At 36.5% G+C, this 15,262-nt stretch overlaps 1 protein-coding gene across 1 annotated transcript; it reads right to left on the reverse strand.

Moving 5' to 3' along the window:
- Positions 1-430: 430 nt before the first annotated feature.
- LOC140973478 (protein PHYTOCHROME-DEPENDENT LATE-FLOWERING-like) lies at positions 431-10,131 on the reverse strand. Its single transcript, XM_073436306.1, has 12 exons — positions 9,819-10,131; positions 9,350-9,389; positions 8,473-8,537; positions 8,268-8,348; positions 7,167-7,247; positions 6,504-6,668; positions 6,007-6,105; positions 4,573-5,927; positions 3,778-4,004; positions 3,553-3,698; positions 2,489-2,527; positions 431-2,402 (listed from the first exon to the last, which is right to left on the reverse strand). Exons 1-12 carry the CDS (start codon positions 9,966-9,968, stop codon positions 888-890), a joined length of 3,963 nt encoding a protein of 1,320 aa, XP_073292407.1. The 5' UTR covers positions 9,969-10,131; the 3' UTR covers positions 431-887.
- Between the last annotated feature and the right edge of the window lie 5,131 nt (positions 10,132-15,262).

Raw genomic sequence — 15,262 nt, forward strand, 5'->3', positions numbered from 1 at the left:
TTCAATTTGTTTTTTTCATCTCTTCCATCATCTTTACTAAATATGCAAGTTCAACTTCTAATTTAACTATCTTTTAAGCTTGAGTGACACTTGCACTTGCACTAGAAGGTGCGTACGGCGTTTCTTCAACACTAGGGGTAGAGCAAGAAGCTGCAACTTGATTGTTCATATACGAACCAAAAGCTTTTAATACATCATCTCTTGAGGAGAATGACCTGTGAGACGCACCGCTAAATTTATTAACTTGTTTTTGTGCCTCTTCTCAAGTCTCATATACACTAGGTTTACGCCCAATGAAAATTACATATGCTTTCCACTATATCACAAGAAAAATAAAAGAAAATTAAAAATTTTACAAAAAAAATAATATAATTATCAGAAAAAAAAAAACGAAGGCGCTCATTTATATACCTTTTATAGGGCTTCGTGCTATGAGAAAAGGAAAATACATTTATATACATCCACATACTATTAGACTATAAAAATCAAATTACAACCACAACAGACTAGCAAAATTGACAAATAGTTTCAGTCCAATAGATAAAGGAGTAGATAAATATTTTTGCTTCTCTTGCTAGAACATGGATGACTACTTAATAGCTTAACCCCGCGTAAGTTAAAAAGAAAACTATGTACTTTCTCATTTTTACCTACAAGGGCTACTTCCATCACACAAACAATGATTTGTACTCACTGGACCTATGTTGGACTCATCTTTCGTGAGTATACATGAGTTGCCTCTTCTATCTCAGGACTCTTCCTGCTTCTGTTTTGTTTTGTATTAACATGCCACCCAATTTTCAGACATCGGCATATACGAGTAAGCCCGAACTAAAGATGATGCACCACTACACATTGAAGATCATGCTGCTCAGATTCAGTTGTCACTAGGCATTGTTTACAGAGTTACTTTTATTTACTCCTTGCAACTCCATTGGAGAATTGGTGATACTGCCAACTGAGCCCAAAGTCTGTGAACTCACATGTGGACTAGCTGGACAGGCTTCTGGATTAACGGTACTCATTGGATGAATAGCCCCTGAACTCAATTGTGGGCTCATTGGAGTTCTCTGGCTTATCTGCTGAGGACTGGTCTGTTGTTGTGGTTGCTGCTGCTGGGGTTGAGCCATTTGATGGGGTATTACCATGCCTGAAGATGAACCCACCGGTGGAGGCAAAACAACAGCTCGCAGTGGTGATGTAGTTTCTTGCTGCAGCTGTAACTGCTGTTGCTGCAGCTGTTGCTGCTGCTGCTGCTGTTGTAGTTGCTGCTGTTGTAGTTGCAACTGAATCTGCTGTTGCTGTTGTTGTTGTTGTTGTTGCTGCTGTTGTTGCAGGAGCTGAAGTTGCTGCTGCTGGTTCATGTAAAGATTCATTCCTGACATCAACTTTGGGGGACCCATGGCTCCCATTGACGTGCGCTGCATCTGGTTGATATTAGCTCGGTTCAGAGTAGAGCCCAGCATTGAAAGACCAGCAGATCCTGGGTGAATCTGTCTAGCTCCAGGTATACCTCCAATACTTGATTGTGGGCTACCCAAAATATTTGATTTGTTTTGTGCTAACTTCATCTTGAGAAAAGCAGCCTGTGCTGGTGTAATCGTCCCAGAACGCATAGCATTGCTAATATTTGAAGCCTGGGTCAGATTCATGGGGCTCTGGTTCATGCTACCCACATTTGATATAGGCCCTATCGGTGTAGAAATCCCAGTTCCACCCAATCCCCTAACACTCCCTATTGCCATGCTACTGTTGCCCAAGCCTCCCAGCCCAACCATGTTATTGCCAATATTGCTCATACCTACAGTTCCAAGGCCATTCATCATTTTCCTCTGCATTTGTGACTGCTGCTGCTGCTGTTGTGGTTGAAGCTGTTGCTGCTGCTGCAACATCTGCAGTTGCATAGATGAAGGCTTATTTGCCATGGGAGCACCAATCTGCATATTTGCATTCTGAGCTATATTATTCAAATGTTGCATTGAATTTGCTGGAAGTATCATAGGCGATCTTTGGAACTGGGGATGATGCTGTTGCATCATGGAGTGCTGTTGCGGTTGTGGTTGCTGCTGCAAAGCAGGTGCTTGTTCAGGTTGCTGAGCTATGGAAGGCAATGAAACACTAGGCATGAGTCCTTGGGAGATTTGCAACGCCTGAGCACTTCCTGGAGGTAGCATTCTCGGGCCTTGTACATTCTGCATTGAGTTTACAGATGCATTGACATTGTTACCAGGTTTGGAGATATCATTGAGTGGCTGACCAAAAGCTCCAGAAAACTGCTGCATCTCAGATGCAGAACTACCAGGTGGAATTCCAGAAGCATCAAGTTGACTGATTGATGCATTAGTCGTTCGAACTGGTTTTGGTTGGACATGATCCTCAATATGATATCCATCACGTTCCATCTGCAGAGGCATGTACCGTTAACCAAATGTCATTAGCTTCTATACTTGAATGGACAGCAGTAAATGGAATGATAGACGAAACATACCAGAGAACAGAATTGTGCTGCCAGTAGATCAGCGGTGTGCTGCAGGAGTTAAGAGACATCAGTAAACAACACATCATGAAGATCACAAAGGAATATCCAATTGAAGGATCATGCTTCTGTGGCCAAGTCAAGAACAGAAAACTTGATGTAACGAATCATATCCTACAAGTTTTTGGTTTTCATTTATGTATTATGTAAATTACATCGACTCCCAGAAATTACGCATAGCATGTTAAAAAACTATCATGCCTCCTTGTCCTAAAACACTTGTACACCTTGAAATAGTTGCAGTAGAAGGGCATAAATGCGCGCATTAATGGCAAGTGTAGTGGCTGAAGTTTTACAAAGGATAAAGTATATTTATATACATAGCCAGACCTCAAGATTGTTGATCAACGGTAAACCGTAATCGTGTATGCTATATGTTTGGTAGAATTGGAAAATGGCTGGAACGATAGTATTCTCTTATCGGGAAGCTAATTTACCAAGTTCGCAACGTCGAGGAAAATTATGAATGCAACAACTTTTAAGGATTTTTTGTGATATGCAGTTGAAAAATCAGTCGTATTTTACTTAATTTTGATTATAACCCTCCCCATTATTGAATTAGATGGATAGGTACACAAAATGTCAAAGCATTCCGCTATCCTGACTTGTGCACGGCAGGTTGCAAGCTTCTTCTCTAAATATCATTTTTTTTCATCTTTTCTTTATTTTTAAAAATAAGTCAACGTTTCATGCAAAATGAATAATTCTTTGAAAACACAAGAGGCATCTGCTGTGGAAAAGCATATCCACATTGCTAAATGCAGAAACTTTCAATATTTAACAGAAAAATAGGATATCTCTTCGGTTTCATGTAATCAAAAGACAGAAAGCATCGCTTTAAGAATGATTATGTACCTTAGCAAGAAAAACGAAGAAAATATGGGGAGACCTAAAAGTTCGTACTAACCTAAAAGCCGTTATACTGTACCATAACAAATTGTTATTTGAAAAGAACAGAATGGTACATCACAATCTATCCCATGCACCAAAACAAACAAGAACATATGCAAACTCACAGTATTGGGCAACGTTGGGAGGTAATCCTCTCCGTCCAGGTACTCATCATCCTCTATTTCTCCCACGCAATATGCCACTTCATCATTTGGCTTCTCTGACAGGATCATCCTAGTTCTTGCCTTCGGAACATATTGTACGCCATTGCCTGACAGATACCACTTGAGATTATCAGCACAATTAAAAAAATAAACTGATTTTTTTTCATAATCTGTAAGACAACAAACCTTGAATAACGCGCTCTGTCTGCAAAAAGTTCAAGATCCTTGTCTTGAAAACATTCATATTGCCTCCTACTAGCGACTTTGACAATGGCATTTTGCACGTTTTATCATTCAAATTCTCATTGCTGGATTCACTGGAGAGCTGTAGCAGAAGTTGTTGACTAGAAAATGCATTAGGTTTCCTGATTGGATGCTCATCAACCTTGTTCTTTTTACGGTTGAGTTGACACCTGAAACAGGGAAAATGGTATGAAAAAACTCTGGTAATATGGGATCATAAAACTGCTACATGAAAAGAAAAACTCACACAAAAATCAATATTCATATTAATTTTGAAAAACAAAATGGACCAATCTATATAAACCATAATATCTAAAAACTATAGAAAGAAACTTCTGCTATGTATTTGCAGAGAAAAAGGGACACATATTAACACTAGCACACGTTTTCATAGTTTCCAAGACCTTGATAATGGTCAGACTGGGGTTTGGGGATCAGTGAAAGGAATACTAATATCATAATTTTGGGAATGTTGATATCCCAAGGAACGTGAGTCAGTCTCTAGTCTCAAAACATTTCATATCCCAAGGAAGGAGAGCCAGTCTCTGGCATCAAAACACATCAACTGTGGATTTGTCCCAGCTTCATTCTCCTAAATATTCATGAGTTGCCCAAATTTAAATAAGTGTCGACCTGCTATTCAAAAACTTGTGCTTGATCTAACAATTGGACAAACAGAAAACTCATGCATATAAAACTAAAAAAGCTCAACACGGCAGCCTGACTGACAAAAGATACCTCATTGACACCATTTCAATCTTTGAGAACCTCTCAAGCATGATTTGATCAGCGAAAGGTTGATTTCCTACAGGAGGGCTGCTCGCATTTATTGGAACACTCATATTGCCAACACTGGCTGGCGAACCAACTCCACTTATAGCAGGTGTTTTAGGAACAGAATTGGATCTACGTTTTGCAGCAGCTTGTGCCTGGTTTTTCCGTTGTATGGATTCATTAGCACTAGACGTCAACAATGGGTTACCACCAACACCAACAGAAGGAACAGATGTGACTGCTGATTTATCCTTTTGGGAAGATATTAATCCACTAGTTACAACTCCTCCAAATTGAGGGCCAATGGAACCACTGGAAAATTCTCCAGATTTTGACGCTAAAGGAGATTGAGGCAAGGCTCCAGCAGACAAACGAGGACTTTGAACAAATTTTCGCTTTTGCAAAGAATCCTCCTTCCTAGAATTATTTTCAAGAGGCTGACCAAAATTATTCCATGGAGCTTGAGGGAAACCAGATCTTATGAATTGTTGGGGCATTCTTTGCTGTAATCGTGACTGCTGGGATTCAATTCGAGTTGATTCTGATTCTCCCATGTGCATACGACTGAGCTCTGGCTTGTCCAATCTCTCTGTCTCAACAGGTTCTTCCTTCAAGCCATATCTTAGTCCTTGTTGCCCAATAGAGAATGGAATTACAGCGCCTTCCTGAATTAGACCTCCTTCAAAGACCTGCTGGGAGAACTTTTGCAGACCATTGTTAGTATACTGAATTCCTCTTGAGATTGCCTGCTGTTGCATCAATGTGTTCTTCCAGTGTAAATCAGGTCCATGAATGTTGTCAGGTTGCGCTCCAGCATGTTGTGTATTGCCCTCCACACCCGTATGCCACAGCTTAGACTTTTTGTTCGTAAGTGGAGATGATTGACCATCTGGATTTTCTCTCTTACCATGAATAGCGGCAGCACCATTGTCCGAAAATGGAATCATACCCTGCCCACAAGGGGAAGCTGCTGATGAATTCAAAAGAGCTCCAGACATGTGGTCCTTCAGATTTCTCGGGCTCGCATCACCACTTTGATACTTATACTGGTTCGATACCAGAAGAGAATCCATATGAGGGCCATCAGACCCAAAGCTGTTGTTCCTTAGAGGGAGCATAGTGCTTGACACATTATTTTGGGTATTCAAGTTCTCATGGGTAGGCTGCTGAACCAAAGATCCTAAGTCTCCCAACCTTGAGCTATCAGGAACTCTATCATTACATGCCTTTTTTAAGTTATTATTATCGGCTGAAAATACAGAAACTTCAGAAATATGTCTCAATCTTTTCCTCCGCATGCTACTTAATGCTAGATTTAACTGCACATAAATACATACCAGTCAAATAACATAACGTCCTTATAGCGATAATTAAAGAAATCAAGTCACTTGAACAAACCTTAGCAGTTACTAGGTTGTCAGAGAGTCTATCCAGCTGCGGTGTGGGGTCTAGGTAAAGCTGAGGTTGTAGGGCCTTTAAAATCCGGGACTCCACTTCCTAAACCCAAATGTAATAACCACATGTAAGGAAACTCTTCTACTGCATGGAGAGAGAGAGAGAGAGAGAGAGAGAGAGAGAGAGAGAGAGAGAGAGAGAGAGAGAGAGAGAGAGAGAGAGAGAGAGAGAGAGAGAGAGAGAGAGAGAGAGAGAGAGAGAGAGAGAGAGAGAGAGAGAGAGAGAGAGAGAGAGAGAGAGAGAGAGAGAGAGAGAGAGAGAGAGAGAGAGAGAGAGAGAGAGAGAGAGAGAGAGAGAGAGAGAGAGAGAGAGAGAGAGAGAGAGAGAGAGAGAGAGAGAGAGAGAGAGAGAGAGAGAGAGAGAGAGAGAGAGAGAGAGAGAGAGAGAGAGAGAGAGAGAGAGAGAGAGAGAGAGAGAGAGAGAGAGAGAGGATCACTCACCATCAGATCACCATAGGTCCAACAACTTTTGGAAATAGCAGGAATATCCTTGACTACATTTTCTAGAGACATCCTAAGACAAACTCTATAAATGACGGGAATACCATCCCCAGAAGCCATTCTACTATGCTCTGATTCAGAACAGCAATTCTGATAATCACGCACCTTCAATTCGATTACAAAAATCAGAAAATGTTAATATGTAAATAAGTAAATTAAGCAGACTAGGCATACAATAAGAATTCATCCGATGGTCTAAAATGGACATATAATAGGAAATAAAAACAGAAATTGAGGATAATTGGGAAACAGCCAAAGCAATGCTCCAGAAGGTAAAAATGGAAGATGGAAGGAAAGGAATTTAATAGTGCCACCAGAAAGAGCCATTAGGAAATATTTTCAGAATAATTTATTCAGGATAATATCCTCAGATCTTGTAAAATGGAGAGAAAGTAAACACACAACAGAAATTTCCGGACACAACGGAAGGCATTCTGACATCCTATAGAGCATATAGATAGCCTGTGAGCAAATCTCAAGCACAATAACTGAATGATCAACCAATTGAAGCAACAGTGATTCTATACAGGTATTTCAGAGTGGACAATCAAGTATACCATAACTATTCTAAAGCACTTCAAATCTTAACTGCAGTTAATTTACCTCGCAGACTAGTGTCCCATCAACATACTTGCACGGTATATCATCCAAAATATCTCCTGGCAAGTGTCCAGACTCAATTGCCTCAAATTAAAAGAATGCATATGTAAGATAAAAGAATCAAGAGGAAAAATACAGATTGAAGCTAATGTAAAGGTATCACAGCTGCAACAAAGACCTTGAGCCCGAAAGAACTGCAGCTCAGATAAATATGCAAACAAGCCAAAATGTTAATGATACCTTAGAGAGCTGCAAACTTTTGGAACTTTTATAACCAGTTTAGAATAAAATCAATATATTTGACAATTGAAATGATGGTCAATACATGTTTATGCTAGCTGCAAGCTTGTACAAATTTTATGATTCATGTAGACTAAATCCAATATATTTACTAATACAAATGATTATTGATACATCTCTTTACCTTCAAATTTTTTCAGACACAAATTGAAAAAATGTATTCCATTAAATAAATAAGCTCTTATATATAATTTGCTAGCTGGGAGTAAACTTTTAATAGACAATATAGTCTGGAGCTCAAATTACAGATTAAGCATTCAAAATTTGTCAAACTGTATGCATTTGCAATGAAACTAAAAGGTATTTGACCAAAAAAAAAAAAGGTCTTTGAGAAGAAAGTCAATACAGAACGAAAAGAAAAGAATCCATGCATTAGTTAAGCCTTCATGAAATCGAATTGAATTGAATGTGATATAAGCACAAGGCCCCTCATTCCATACTCATGTCGTCCATTGATGACGCCATATTATAGACCACTCAAATATATAATTCCAACAACTAAGTTTCATTATATCATACTGCGCATTATTGAAGGGTCCTCTAACACTGAACTTAAGTACAAGAATTCATAAATGAAGCACATTTATTTGCAATTTCACACATGGTTCCTCCTAAGTGCAATGATAATTCAGCTCATCGGACAAGCTTCACTAAAACTTTTTCGATAAGCTTCAAAATTGAGTTAGTGATAAAAGAAAAGGATTTACTTGTTCAGAAAACAGTAGCATCCAAACATACATAATGCAGAAAATATGCAACGTGCTTAAAGTCGACAGAATAGAACACGAAAACCTTATCACCTACCGTAAATAGAGTCTCTGATGCTCGATCATATGGATGCAAAAATTTAGGAATTTCAATGGAAGGCTGGCGACCAGATTCATTCTGAAAAAAAATATGTAGAGGTTAGGCCAACTTGAAATGTAAGGATGTAGCAGAAAAACACATTTTCTACGTGCACATTTTCATTTCTTCTGCTGCGTCAAACTCGATTAGATAGACTACAAACCTCCATGGGCTTCCCAACTGTATAACCATTTGGAAAAAGGCCAACCGTGAAGGATACTTCACGATCTGAGAAAAACAGTGAAACAAGAAAAAGTAAATCACAAAAGATAAAAATTGCATGTTTAGAAGGAAAAAAACGTAAGAAATATGGGATAATAAAATCAACTCTAAGTGGTTCTGAATCTACGCTTTAAACTGGCTTGTTTGGGAGATATGTCATCTGAATTGAAAAATGGGTTGCACTTGATCCAACCCTACTTTAAAGGAATTCACAGATTCCTTTTTGGTGTTTCGTTTCACAATGTTAAGAAAAACAGATTACACAATGATTGCACCGTGATTTTTAAGTACTATTATTGTAATAATGATTATAAAAATGAAAATTTTAACAGCATCGTATCATACACGTATCAATTCATGGCTAATAAAAAACAATAATTGGTTAAAAGACGCAATCAATTTCCATTTGCACAAGCCAAAATATAATTTAAGCATGTAACGAACATAGTATTTTTGTGTTTACAAGAATGATATTTGAAATATATTTTATGCATGTACAAACATAGTTGATATGCAATGTAATTGAATTGCAACTTAGATCAAGAAATAATTAAAATGATCATAAGTTCATGTTTGAATGGGTTATTTTAATCTATTCATTTGGATATTGAATTCATTTGCTATTGTGCACATAGAAACCATTCATTGTGTAAGGCTTTTCGAGACTTTAGTCTTTGATTCCAGATTAAAGAAACGAGAAATCCATTTGAATTGGAAATGCATGGCTCGTGATTTTTTTTAAAATCAAATACTGTGTAATTTAAGAAATATGTTTCCTCACGGCCAAATGGGGCCGGAAAAAAAAGACATCAGCTCACCAGAAATTTCAGCAATGCCCTTGTTCTCATTGGCCTTTTCCTGCAGAGAAAGACATAATTTATCGCCCTAAAAAATTAATTGAAAATTAGTAATTTAGTAGTGCTCATTGGCCATTTCCTAAACAAAATACGCGCAATTAATAACCAATGTCAAGGCATCCAACAAAACATCTTCATAAACGAATAAAGGTTTCTCCAGTAACATCTACACTCAAACAATCACATAACAACACAAAAAAGCAAAAATAAAAGCCTATGGAAGGGTAACAGCAAAATAAAGTAAAAGCCCGTAACAAAAAAAAAGTAGATGCCGAGCTCGTTCTACATAACCACGAATAAATAATCGAAAAAATTTACGACGATGAATTGTGACCAAAATTTCCCAAATTTGGTGTTAAAAAAATATCTTTTAAATCGCTTCACGTACATGTGCATCCACTACACAGATATTATCTCATGAAAAGCATACCGTGAGCTTCCTCGCAGGAGAGGGAGCACTCTTCCTTTGAGACGTCACATTTACGACATCTTTCTGTTCTTCTTCCTCGGCGGCGACTGGCGGTACGGATTTGGGCCGAAACCTCTTGCCGATCTTGGACAGCTTGAACGAAATCCCCATATCTTCGGGGATTTCTCGTGGAATTCGAACTCGTTAATCAAGAATTGAAGCTCAAATTCGATCTAGCTTGTTGATTGTATCGTTTTCTCAAAATTTAAAATTTAATAGAATTTTCGGTTTTGACAGGCAAAACCATTGGGATTGTGGATCCTACGCCGCGGTGTTTATTAAAAGGCGTCTCGTCCCACCGTCTCACGAATCTTTATAATTTTATCTATGAAACGGATCAACCCTATCGATATTCATAATAAAAAGTAATATTCTTAGTATAAAAAATAATACTTTTTTATTGATGACCCAAATAAGAGATCCGTCTCACAAAATACGATCCGTGAGACCGTCTCACACAAATTTTTGTTTATTAAAAATAATTCTTTAATGTAATTTTAATGATTTTTTTAAATAATAGATTTTTATGAATTTCATAAATTTTTATTTATTTTTACAAAATCTTTAAGATTTATAAAAGATTTATATAGATTTATGTAGATTTTTTTGCAAAATTTTTATAGACTTTGTGAAATTTTTTTATAAATTTTGTGTTTAATTATAACATATTATTTTTTATTAATTTTTTAAAACCAATAATTAATTGACATATATAACATATTCAGTTTGAAATAGTTTTTCAATATTTATATTAATAAATAAATTTATTTATTTAAAAATTAAATTATTTAATCTTTACATGTGTATATGTGTGGGTTTGTATGCAAGTTTGTAAATTTTTTTAAAATACATCAATTGATTAATCTGTAATCTTATTTTTGAATTGATAATATACATGTGAAAACAATATTATTTAGCATTATGTGGATATAATTTTTTATAAAAATATCATAGATTACAAATTAATTGAAAATGCTTAAAAGAATTTTAAATGGTTATTGCGAGGCTATTCAATTATTAAGAATCAAGCGACATTTTTTAGATCATCTTTTATTTTTATTGAATATTACATTAATTTGTATAAATCATAAATTAAAAATCATAAAATCAATTCTAGAATTAAAAATTTTCTATGATATTAAAATAAAAAATTATTAAATAAACAATCAGCCAAAAATGAAATTTTTTTTTAAAAAAAAGATGAAAATATATATAGAGATACACTTCCAAAATTTGAGAGAATGATAGAGATAGATGAGAGGAGAGAAGATAAGAAGAGAGGTGATGTGAAGCCACAAATAGAGAAATAAATACCTTGTGTATGAGTTAGAAGTTTTAAAAATTCATCCAAATCTTTGTGTATGAGTTAGAAGTTTTCAACTCTTATTTTCAACACTCCTCCTCGTGATAATGATCATTATATAATGATTATTTTCATAATTTGTTTTTATACTGCCTCCTTAAAAACCTTACTAAGAAAAACTAATCGGGATAAAAACCATAGTAAAGAAAAAGAGTACAATCACGTAAACTCCCCCTCATGTTAACACGAACGATTCTTCACAAATTTCGTAGATTGTGCATCCCAATGTTATATATATGCTTTCTGAATATTGTCGTAGGAAGTGTCTTTTTAAAGAGATCTGATGAGTTTTCACTTGATTGAATGTAACGATTATCAATATTATATTTTTCTCAAGCTGTTGTGCGAAGAACTTAGGGAGAATATGTTTAGTTCTATCGCTTTTTATGTATCTATCTTTCATTTGAGTAACACATACAACATTATCTTCATATATTATCACAGGCTTCTTGTCGAATGATAATCCGCATGAGATTTGGATATGTTGGGTTATTGATTTTAGGCACACACATTCACGGCTTGCTTCATGTATTGCAATAATCTTGGCGTGAATTGATGAAGTTGTTACGAATGTTTGTTTCTATAAACGTCAAGAAATTGCAGTGCCTCCACGAGTAAATACATATCCGATTTGGGAAAGTTCCTTGTGTGGATCAGATAAGTACCCAGCATCAGCATAACCAATTATACTTTGATTAGTATCTTTTGAATACAAAAGTCCCAAGTCTATAATTCCTCGTAGATAACGGAATATATGTTTAATTACGTTCTAGTGTTTCTTTGTTGGATATGAGCTAAATCTTGCCAATAAATCTACAGCAAAAGATATTTAGGTCTTGTACAATTTACAATATATATAAGGGCACCAATAGCACTTAGATATAATACTTCTGGACCAAGAATAACTTCATCATCTTCACATGGACGGAATAGATCTTTTTCTAAATATAATTATCTAACAACCATTGGAGTACATAAAGGATTTGATTTATCCATATTAAAAATTTTAAGGACTTTTTTTGTATAATTTGACTCGTGAACAAATATTTCATATTATTTTTGTTCAATTTGCAAACCTAGACAATACTTTTTTTTTTCAAGGTCCTTCATTTTAAATTATTTCTTCAAGTACAACACAACTTCTTGAATTTCTTTATTCATTCCAATGATGTTTAAATCATCAACATATACAATAATAATTATGCATCCGGATGTTGTTTTCTTAATGAAAACGCAAGGCCATATTAAATTGTTTACATATCTTTTTTCATTAAGTGTTCATTTAGCCGATTATACCACATTCGACCAGATTGTTTTAACTCATATAATGATCTTTGCAATTTCACATAATAACATTCTTTGGGTTTTGAACATTGTTCTTCAGACATCTTAAATTCTTCAGATATTTTCATATATATATATTACTATCGAGTGATCCTGTAGTACCCGAAAAACTAATATGCGTATATATGTGCATAATTTTTATTATTTAATTTTAAATGGTTATTATTTTAAGAAATTGTTGATTTAATTGCATTTAAATCATTTACATAATTTTTAAGGATTTTTAAATCGCGTATTTCAAATTTTAGCTTTTTAGATATATACGCGAGACCAGACTAGAGATAGGAAATCGGAGATGAATTTTATGATCCAAAAATATTCCTAAATTTATTCCAAGCTAAGAAATAATTTATTTTAATGAAATCAAGTGGATTTAAGTCTACTTTAATTAATTAATCAACAATTTAATTGTAGGCTTCTTAATTCATCAAGATTATGCTTAATTAACCTTTTAATCAAGCTTATCTAACATAAGATTCTACTTAGTAAAAACTTAAACAAATCCTATACCAATTTGGGAAGACAAGTCTCGGTCATCTCCACTCCACACAATCCCAACTTGACATCATTTAACTCCCCCAACAAGAAAACAAAGGCACCCATTCATCATGCATGTTCCCCCCCTCAACTTGGCATCATTTACTCCCCCATACACCACCTTATTTGACCACAACCCTTCACCACCTTCTTCATTCTCCCTAGCACAAAAATTAGGAGATTTGGCATCTCCCATTCTTGGCCAAGACAACAACAATAGCAAGGTGTCTTCATTTCCGTTGCCGTGTCTCCCGATCCGACGTATTGTGTTGTTTATTGTAAAAACAACTTAAGGCATGTCTATATTATTTCTTTGCTCTTCAATCAAGTTAAATATCTATTTTTAAACCATTACATGTGCTTGATCTATGACAAAACCGAAATCATGTCAAGAACTTTCGAAAAACATTGTGCAGATTTTTCGACTCTTCACTTGTGCACCTCACGGTTTTGAAGTTTTTGTGGTTTCAGGGTTGGCTCGATTTCCAGGGGCTCAAGGCTGCTTATAGACATGATATAGGGTGTGCTAGGAAGGTGTTAGTCCGTTGGTTAAAGCCTTTTCCCTCACAGCAACACGAATGGACATCAACTCGTCCATGGTGCATTTTGTGTCTCAAAATTCTGGTTTTCGGTTTGTACAGGGAGGTTCGAATCTTGGTTGGCTTTTGGGCCTGTAACCATGGTTAGAATCCCTCCTTGACATGTCTAGGACGTGACCAAGATGCCCTTTCATGGCTTGGTTCATGTCCCCATCGATTTTTAAAACAAACAAAGAACAGCGCCCTTTCGGTTTTAAAATTCTGGTATTGTTGAGTGTGTTGAGTTTCGGTTTTGGGGTGTTAGGTGGGTTGTGGTTGGCTTCTAGCTCTTAGCCATGACTCATACAACACCTTAGCATGTCTAGAATGGACCATGGTTAACCTCATAACCATTGGATCCTTCATTTGACAGCAAGCGATCCAAACAATCGCATGGTACAGAATTTTCTTGTGTTCTCGGTTTGAGCTTTGTGTTGTCCTAGGTGTTTGGGTGGATCTTGGTTGGCTTCTAGCCCTTAGCCATGGTTCACACAATACCTCATTATATTTAGATCATGCCATGGTCGATCATATGGCCACTGGAATGATACATGACAGCAAGAACAAGCAACACTCCCCATGGTACAGCATATGTGTTCTCGGGTGAAGCTTTGGATTGTTTTGGGTGGTTGCTTGGATTGTGGTTGGCTTTTAGCCCTTAGCCATGGTCTGAGCCACTCCTTAGAATGTTGGTAAGAGGCTCTGGTCGGTGGTTCAAGCCCCCAATGGCCAAAGCCTTGAAAACGAAGCCAAGGAATCACAGCAGCCGCTGCTGCATTTTCTGGACAGCAGCTTTGAGCTTCGGTTCAGAGGACTGTTTCGAGTTCTTGGTTGGCTTTTAGCCTATGGCCTTGGACTTGACAGTACCTCAATAAGTTAGAAAGGTCATGTTTTTTGCCGTTTGTGATTTGGTTAAGTTTAGAGGTCGTACGAGAATTTACGGGGCAATGTGCCAAAGTGACTCTCGAAAGAGCGTTTCACGATTTTTGGCCTCCATTCACATTTTTCGTGTATTACAGCCCTAGGGTTATGTTTTCCAGTATTTTAGGTGTATTTTAATCATGAATAAATGATGGTTTGATGTTGGTTTGGGTTGGTACGGAGTCATGGTTAGATACTACGTTTGTTGGGCGTAATTGTCTCGTTTTTAGTTCGATTATGAAGTGTTGGTCAAGTTGAGATTATTTGCATGTGTCTCATCTTAGAATTAGGTCGTAGCGAGCCTGGGAACGATCCAACTCAATTGGTAAATTAAAACAGTATAATAATTATATTACGTGCATAAAAATAGAAAATGTTTATTTTTGAGATATATGCGATATGTCTTGTGGCCATCTTACGCTTATGGGATTGCTTCACCCGGTGACTTACGACCGGTTTACGATTATGTATGGAACGGATATCCAGTCCAAGGGCTGTGATGATCTCTACCGCCCAGTATACTGTGGTTTAGTCTGATCAGACGTGCATGTTATGTTATGGGCCACTTGCGTAGAACATTATCTCTACAAAAAAAAAATTTCGATATAATATGTTATGACAGAGCTCTATCGAGCAAAGCTTTTACGTATGATTTTCAGATA

The sequence above is a fragment of the Primulina huaijiensis genome, chromosome 3, assembly GCF_012295235.1.
Source record: "Primulina huaijiensis isolate GDHJ02 chromosome 3, ASM1229523v2, whole genome shotgun sequence".
In the NCBI taxonomy this organism is placed as follows: domain Eukaryota; kingdom Viridiplantae; phylum Streptophyta; class Magnoliopsida; order Lamiales; family Gesneriaceae; genus Primulina; species Primulina huaijiensis.